Consider the following 9,405-nt stretch of genomic DNA (forward strand, 5'->3'; position numbering starts at 1 on the left):
TTTAAAAAGCATTATCTCTATTTTTCATCATTTTCAACTTGTCGATTAGACTACGAAAGTGAAGAGATTAAAACCATTTGCAACTTTCTCCGATTTAAATAACCTACAATCCAGTTTGTAATATTGTTAATGAACTAACTCTTGGAGGTTGGAGTATTGTTGATGAATGAAATGAAATGATAAAACATCATCATTAACTTATAAAAAAGAAAAACAAAAAGATATTTATTAGCTAAACATGAATATAATTACAACATATTAATTATTAATATTATATAACGTGTCACAATCATATATAAAATCTAGCCAATAGAAGCTTCTTGTGGTAAAATCGCTTCCATTGGTTCTAATTTTTCTTTTTTAATCTTAGGCTTCTCATCAACTACCTCGTCACCAACAACATCATCATCTTGTGCTTCATCTTTACTATTCTCGTGCAACAAAACATACTCTCTAGTACTAAAACCAAATTTTAACACATCTTTCTCGAATAATTCCACATATTTTCTTGATTCAATTTTGACATTATTTACGAATGTGCCATTCGCTGAATCTAGATCAATAATATATGGACGTACACGCTTACCAACCGATCCGTTTTCACGTTCAAATGGTACCAAACGGAATTGAAGTGCAGCATGTTGTTTTGAACATGAGGGATGATCTAATGGGATGTCGACAACTTTACGTTCACGTCCTAATAAATATGCACTTTCACGATGTATATATAATGTTTGCATTGCTTTTTCACCTTTAAATGGATATAAACGCCATCGACGTTTTGGTTTACGTGCTTCTGGCGGCTCCGAATATTTTATGACAACACCTTTGTAAGTATTTGCTTCTTCAGTCAATTTACCAGTTAATCCAAAGTTAGGTTTCTCTTTCACAACTGGTTTTTTATCATCTTTCTTGTTGTCTTCTTGTTTTCCCCAAGCATACTCTTTTTCATCTTTTTTCGGGGATCGCCTAGAAAAAAGAAAAATAATTCACTAGAGTAATTAAAATTACGAGTAGTAAAATTTTATTTTTAACACGCTTTAATTAGCTTCGTGCGTATGTTAGTGTGTTAGTGTGTAACATATTAGATACAATAATTTGATGACAATACAATAATTTAATAAGTTTATTTGATTATCCATGTTTTCAGAATTAACGATTTCCATATCTGTAAATATATACATTTATTTGCGCTCCCACCATATTTTTACTGAATTTTCGATAAATAAATAATAGTCTAAAAACACAAAATAAATAATGGTTTACAAAAACTAAAAAACACGCTTTTGTAACTAGCTGAACTAAAAGGTAGAAAATAATTTCTTTAAATAAAAAAAATCAAGTTATCGTAAAAAAGCGTGTGGTGCTTTTTAAGATATTTTGTAATTACTTTACTTTTACCAATATCTGCCTATAAAATATTTACAATAATTGAAATTTATCGGCCCACGTTTTTTTACGATCTATTTTTTTTTTTTTTTTTTTAATTTAAAGAAATTATTTTCTGCGTTTTAGTTCATCTATAAAAGCGTGTTTTTTAGTTTTTTTAAACTATTATTTATTTCACTTTAGACCAAGTAAAGCATGCTTGTAAATAAAAAACACTGCAAATGATTCCGAACACGAACTTCTATTCGCATTTTGCTTTAAAATTTCAACTTATTTCATTTTGCTTTAAAACAACTTTTTTGCATTTTTTTCAAACCAAAATTTGATAAAAATTTTCTAGTCAAATTTTGATTTTCGGCCCAAATAGGTTAATGCCAAAATTCATTTTAAAGCATTAATACAATGAATAAGCCGGAAAAAATGTGGAAAAGTGGGGAAACAGCACCGATTTTAATGAAACTTTTTGTAACGTGTTCATAGAACCCCAAGGATCATTCAGCCAACTTAACCTAATCATAAGGAGGTATAGGGTCCCAGCGGGGAATATACGTAGATCAAACTTTTTTGAAATGCTAATTTTGGCTTAAAATTGTCATCTAGGAGGTATTTTTGGTATCGAATCTTATGATGATGAGATTAATGGATTTATCGCCAGTTTGGACAATAAATACTAAGTTTGCCGTTTTTGAGACAAAAAAATGTAACTTTTGACCAATAAGCGCACCATTTTTGGAAGACGTGACAGAATCCGTATAATCTGACATCGGATACGTTTTCCGATTTTGTTGTGCAAAAAAGTGGAATTTCGGTTCAAAAATGGGACGATTTTTTTGGAATACGAGACAGAATTCATGTAATCTGACATTGGATTCGTATTCATCGACCAAAAATACCTACTAAATGAAAATTTTAAGCTAAAATAATCTTAAGATTAGATTAAGTTGGCTAAATGTTCCTTGGAGCCCTATAAACACGTTGACTGTTGTTGCCTGTCGATTGCGCCAATTTCTCGACATAATTCAACGTGTCGAACAGTGCCGTCGTCTATCTAATAGTCAACGGATCGATGTGACTTGTAGCGGACAACATTTAGTGGATGAACGCAAATAACTGCACTTTTGATTGACGAATACAAAGATATACGAATTAAAAACGATAAGTTTAAAAAATTATCGGGTAAATATAATTGTAGTACGGCGATGGAGGATAAATTAATTGGTTTATTTATTAATGGTTAATTTATTTAAATAGAAGTTCCAGTTTTTATTTAAATAGAAATATAAAGTTTTTTATTTACATAGAAATTAAGAACAGTGAAGGAAGTAAAATTTCTAGCAAGCTGGAAATCGTTTTAATCTTCATTTGATTCTAAATGCTTATAATCCGAATTTGCCCAATTTCAAGAGGTGTGCATAACTTTTGGAAGCCAAATAACTGCAAAATGTTTGCACTTTGTCAGTTATTTAGCTTCCAAAAGTTATGTACACCTTTTGGGATTGGACAAACTCGGATTACACGCATTTAGAATCAAATGAAGATATTAAAACGATTTCCAGCTTGCTGAAAATTAATTCTTCGAAAAACTTCAATTTGATTAAGCAATAGCGCACAATTATTTAGTACAAATACATTTCAGCTTTTTGGAATTCAATACCAGAAATTTACATCCAATCACGCTGCTAATTCGTTGCTTAACCTAAGATTTCATAGAAAACACAGAACGATGAAAACATCTATTTGTCGCATCAATGAGTGTTTTTACTTGGTAGTCATCAATATCAGCTCCGATTATGATGATTTTTTTATTTAAGGTGTTTGTCTCAATACAATATTGTAAAATTGTTGTGTACTATATGAACAGCAATACACATGCTTAGTATACATACACAGTCAAATAAAGTATTCTTTTTAGCTCTAATGCACAAACGCGAGGAATTCTCCTAGTCAATCTTCTGTATCCTCGTATTAAAAAGTCTGTATTATAATAGACATTTCTCTTCAACTACTTATACTCTATATTTAAATATAATTGTTTCTGTTCAACAGTGAAATTTAATATCTTTGAGTATAATCCAATTAATCTACGGAGGCCCAATGTTAAATTTGACAAAAATACGTTTAGGCTAGTCTATGTATTTTGAGCACAATGTTCAATTTTTCGTAACCGAGATACAGCAAACAAATTCATGTAAAAAGTCGAAAATTTTCCGTAGAATTCAATGCACTATTTTGTTACACTTTTAAAGTAGTGGATCACATTCAAAATGCCGGCCAAAGTTGGTGGAAAACAATTTTTTGAGGTTTATTAAATAAAAATTCTTTGTACCAAAAAAAAAATTAACGTACAAAAAATGTGTAACTTTTTATTTGGGATCGATCTAGCCAAGTTAGATGTCAAAAAATTATCAAATAAACAATTTATTGAAAAAAAAATTGTTAAAAATTGCATTTTTTTGATACTCTCTTCGAAAAATATATATTTTGAAAGGACACTTAGTGAAAAGTTAGTCCTTAATATACCCAAGAAGAGCGTTTTTGCAAATTTATTGAAAAGTTTGGGCAAAAATCGCTTCTATGGACAAAAAGCCGTTTTTCTTTAAATTCCGATAGCTCATATAACCGTGCTTTTTTATAAACGTTTCTGTGTTTAAAATATTCTTCAATAGTTGCCTGAATATGTTCGGGTATTGCGCGCTTGATTAATTGATTGGCATGCATATATGAGCTATTGGAATTTAAAGAAAAACGACTTTTTGTCGATAAAAGCGATTTTTGTCAAAACTTTTTAATATTTTTTAAATTTGCAAAAACGCTCTTCTTTGAGCATGTTAAGGACTAATTTTTTACAAAAAGTGTCGTTTAAAATTTTTTTCAATAAAATGCAATTTTTAACAGTTTGTTTTCAATAAATTGTTTATTTGATAATTTTTTGACATCTAACTGGGATAGATCGATCCGAAATACAAAGTTGCACATTTTTTGTACGCAACTTTTTTTGATACAAAGCGTATTTTTTGAAAAAAGAAACTATTTTCCACCAACTTTGGCCGGAATTTTGAATGTGATCCCCTACTTTAAAAGTGTAAAAAAATAGTACAATAAATTCTACGGAAAATTTCCGACTTTTTATATGAATTGGTTTGCTATATCTTGGGTTTGATCCGAAAAATGTAGAATGACCAGTCTAGTTGTTATAGAATAAAACAAACTAAATCTCAAAAAAACCTCTCCATTCGCGTCAGGTAAGTCCGATTTGGATGCGTGGGTGCCGAGAAAACGTGATTTTTTTTTAACCTCCGAACAAATACATGAATGTTTACAGTACAACTAATAAGCCGGGAAACATTGGAAAAATTGGGAAACAGCACTGATTTTAATGAAATTATTTGTAACGTGTTTATAGGACCACAAGGAACATTCAGCCAACTTAACCTAATCTTAGGGATTCATAGGAGCCCCAGAAAGGGGCATATGTAGCTTAAATTTTTTTGAAATGTTTATTTTGCCTTGAAATTACCATCTTGCAAAAATCGTACTATTATTGACCCAAAATTTCACTTTTTTGCACAAGTAATTATCGTCCATATAGTTATCTATTAGGTATTTTCGGTCGCTGGTTACGAATCTAATGTTATATTAACGGATTCTGTCTCGTATTCCGAAAACCGTGCTATTTTGGCCAAGAATTTCACTTTTTTGCACAAAAACTGTAAACTAAATATTTATCGTCCAATCGTTTGCTCTAAGAAGTATTTTTGGCCGCTGTTTACGAATCCGATGTCCGATTACATGGACTTTGCCCATCTTCCGAAAATCTTGGATAATCAATCTTAATAAGTATAAAAAAATTTAGAATTTTCTATTGATATGCCCATAGAAAGACAACAGCCTTAAATGTTTCTTTTTATATTTAATGTAAAATCAGAAACCTTTCCGAAGCAGGTATCTGATGGAGAGTCAATGTCCCGACTGATATATCAACATCCAGCCTAAATCACTAATGATAGAAGTTTAAAATTTCGTGAAGATTTTGATTTTATATCGTAGGTGTCATTTAAGAAAGAATTTTTCGACATTCTTCCCTTAAAAGGAAGAAAAAAGGGATAAATTTTGTATGAAAATATATATAAACAAATTGAGTTCACTACTTAATCGATTTAAAAATTCTTTCACCTATAGAATGCCATGGTATCAGCGAGTAACATGGGCTGTATTTTATTTTCAAAAAAATTAGGACAAAAGCTCAAATTCATTAAATAGTGAACAAAATGCAAGTAAAATGAAGGTAAGGGAATTGAAGGCTACAACGTGGATAACTGCTAGTTATTTTTGCGTGATTTTTTTCTACAAAAAATATTTTTTAACTTAATAATGGATTTTATGTTTTGGTGTAGAACCCTAATTTTTTGAAAATAAAATACAGCCCATGTTACTTGCTCATAATATAGCACTCTATAAATGAAAGAATTTTTTTAATCGGTTAAGCAATGAACTCTGGGTTTGTATATATTTTCATCCCCTATTTCACCCCTTTAGAGGATGAATTTCGAAAAATCCTTTCTTAAATGACACCTACAGTATAAAATCAATATTCTTTCAAAATTTCAAACTACAGTGAAACCTTGATATAACAAATCGGAAGGAAACCAGTAAATATTCGTTATATTAGGTAATTCGTTAAAGTGAAGTTTGTTTTATTGAGGTTAGGTTGGTTTAAAATTTGTTATAAAGAGGTAATAATTGATGTTTCGCTTTTCTGCGGCTGATAAGCCACTTTTTACTTTTCTGAGTCATTGAAACTTGAATCTCTTTAACAATAGTGACGAACAGCAGTATATTAGTGGGAACGTTATATAAAGGTTTTATGTTTACAAAATTCGTTAATTAGAGGGATTTACACATCATTTTGATAGTTTAAAATTCGTTATAAAGAGGTGTTCGCAATGAAAAGGTATATTGTACATTGACTCTCATGAACAATTCAAGGAGTAAATTTGTTAAACCGAGGAATTTGTTATATTAAGGTACGTTTATTAAGGTTGCACTGTACTATCATTAGCGATTTAAGCAGGGCGTTGATATATCATCGGGACATTGCCTTTTCCCCCCTCAGATTCCCCCTTCTGAAAAGTTTCTGATTTAAATCAGATTCCCTCCTCTGAAAGGTTTCTGATTTTTAAATAAAATAAAAAAAATAAATAAAAAAAAATCATTCAAATGGGACTGTTATTGAGGACTTCCTAAGAATGACTATTTTATGTAATTCTTGATGCGACTATATACATACACTGTATGGGCGTAAATCGAAAAAACACAAGTTCGCATGTATATGTACAAGTACACTTAGCCAAACATTTTCCACCGGCTCTCATAATAATCTACTGACGAGGAGTCGATTCCTTGGTCAAATTTTTCATTTTCTAAAATGAGGGGTTTAGAAAAAATTTTACTAAAAAACATTCAATTCCGTTTGACTCGATTCTCGGGAAAAAATCGAAACTGAATACCCTCTACCTCACCAGGAAGTAGTACCTTAATTTTGTAGTTGCAGGGCGTGTGCAGGAGCAGGCAGAAAGATACACAAAGTTTAATAAAAGCATGTAAAATGTAATTAAAATGTTTACCTCTCACGGCGATTATCGTTTCTATTGAATCGTGATTTACTATCCGAATTTCTCTCAAATGAACGACTACGTCTAAAATTTCGACGATCATCGTCACCACCACGACGATCATTTCTATCATCGCCATCAGCACCGCGACGATCATTTCTATCGTCATCAACTCCACGACGATCGTTTCGGTCATCTTCTCCACGCTTATCATCTTCTCCGCGTCGATAATCATTATATCTTTTATCTTGGTAATCATTTCGCCGATCGTTGAATCGCTTATTATATCCACCACGATTATGATAATTACCTCGCGAAGGTCGATCAAAATTCCTATCGTCATCATTACGTCGATTCTCATACCGATCATCATCATTTCGTCGATTATCGTAGCGATCATCATCATTTCGTCGATTATCGTACCGATTATTATAATATGGTCGATTATTAAAGTTACGATAGCGTTCATCTCGTTGTGGTCTATCGTGGTCATAGTTTCGATTTGATTTATTACGATCCCATTCCCTAGTATTATCATTACGATTTCGTGGAACATATTTTTTCTCTTTTTCAACAGGACTATCCCATTTAGATGACTCGATTTCATGTCGGGATTTACGAGGACGTGAATCCTCATTGTCACTATATTTTTTATCTGGTACCTCATTATCGCTGTGATCGCTACTCGATTCAGATCTTTGTTTCTTTTTTCTCAATTTACTGTCGTCATTATCACTTGAATTTGATGAACTTGTACTTTTGGAACGTTTGTGTTTCTTTGCTGAATGTTTAGTTATTGATTTTTTTGTGGGACGTGGACTTTCACTATCATTTTCTGAACTTGAATGATGTTTTTTAGATTTCTTTTGAACTTCTTCACTAGAACTACTATTGGAACTATCACTCGATTCATTTGATGAATCTGAACTTTCTTTACGAGATGCGCGTTTCTTTTCTTTCATATTTAATTAAGATATATATAATTAATATAAACTTGAGGTGTAAATTACCAAATGTTTTACATTCACCACGTCCCTAGATATTTGTAAAATAACTTGTTTCAATATTTTTTATAAACTTTGTATAAACTTTGTAAATCAATCAAAATTCTCTACGTTTACTTACTGTTATGTTAACCTAACTTTTATGTAGACAAACTGTCATTGGTTTGTAATATTCATAGCTTTCCATTTAAATACACAAGTAACACACAGACACAGAATAGCACAATAATAACTTGTGCAAAATAGCCTAGGAACCCTTTGAGACAGAATTATCCTACTTCCAGGCACTACATTTTCTTTATTTAACATTTAAAAAACTATTTTTTTTATATTATGGACAATCCCTAGCATGTTTTGATTCCAGATTTTTTTTACCTAGCCACGCCGTTTTCTAGATTAAAATATTTGAAAAAAAAATGCGGGTTTTAGCCGAAAACTCATTATTGACGAAAATAAAGATTATTTTGTGATTTCGGTCAAAAATTTAATTTGAAAGCCATTAGATATTATATTTTGGACAATTCTAAGTATTTTTTGACTCGTGGCAATTTTCACCAAACCTCATCGATACATAAGCGAAAATTCGTAATTGACGAAAGTAGATTATTTTGTGATTCTAGTCAAAATATTTGATATGAAAACCATATGACTTTTTATTTTACTATTTTAGACAATAAAGACTTTTTGACTCATGTCATTTTTTTCCTAACATCGCCCTTTTCGATATATAAGCGTTTGATAAAAAACGCGTAAATCCATAATTTCAGCTGTACATAAAAAATATTTTTATACCCTGTATAGGTATATGAAATATATATCTAGATATAATAAGTTTAGTCCAATGTTAGTTTGTAAGGCTTAGAAATATTGGTGCTACAAACAAAATTTTGCTATAGTGTTCATAAAAACACTTAATTCATCCATTTCTGGTTGTCCGCCTGTCCATCTGTGATCACGATAATTCAAAAACGAAAAGAGATATCAAGCTGAAATTTGTATAGTGTTATTATTAAAGCGTAAAAAATGAGGCCAAGTTCTTAAATGAGAAACATAGGTTAATTGGGTCTTGGGATCGTTGGAAACATCTTGTAAACCGTTAGAAATAGAACAAAAGTTTAAATGTAAGGTTAAAAGTTAAAATGTAAAATGTTCCTTATAAAAAAATTAAACAACTTTTGTTTGAAACATTTTTTTTGTAAACATTAGCTAATTAGCTTAGAACATATACCTAGCTTATGTTAAGTATTTTTCATTGCTGCATGTTATACGCATAGAGATATGAAGATAGAGAACGCTAGCCTGTAGTGGATGCGACATGCGAAGCGAGAGAGAAGACTGTCAGTGAGTTCCTCTGTGTCCTTGTCTAATACACATACTTATACTTACTAATACATAATAAG

At 31.0% G+C, this 9,405-nt stretch overlaps 1 protein-coding gene across 1 annotated transcript; it reads right to left on the bottom strand.

The window, feature by feature from the left end:
• Positions 1-261: 261 nt before the first annotated feature.
• On the bottom strand, positions 262-8,088 carry LOC123299937 (smad nuclear-interacting protein 1). Its single transcript, XM_044882360.1, has 2 exons — positions 7,014-8,088; positions 262-969 (listed from the first exon to the last, which is right to left on the bottom strand). The coding sequence occupies exons 1-2, from the start codon at positions 7,961-7,963 to the stop codon at positions 303-305; spliced, it is 1,617 nt and encodes a 538-aa protein (XP_044738295.1). The 5' UTR covers positions 7,964-8,088; the 3' UTR covers positions 262-302.
• Positions 8,089-9,405: the final 1,317 nt, after the last annotated feature.

The sequence above is a fragment of the Chrysoperla carnea genome, chromosome 5, assembly GCF_905475395.1.
Source record: "Chrysoperla carnea chromosome 5, inChrCarn1.1, whole genome shotgun sequence".
NCBI lineage: Eukaryota > Metazoa > Arthropoda > Insecta > Neuroptera > Chrysopidae > Chrysoperla > Chrysoperla carnea.

Bases quoted from the DNA above. Each gene is read 5' to 3' on its own strand.
- LOC123299937 (XM_044882360.1), bottom strand. From the start codon at position 7,963: ATGAAAGAAAAGAAACGCGCATCTCGTAAAGAAAGTTCAGATTCATCA. The intron at 970-7,013 runs GTAAACATTTTA...TCTTTTTTCTAG, and splicing joins AACGATAATCGCCGTGAGAG to GCGATCCCCGAAAAAAGATG.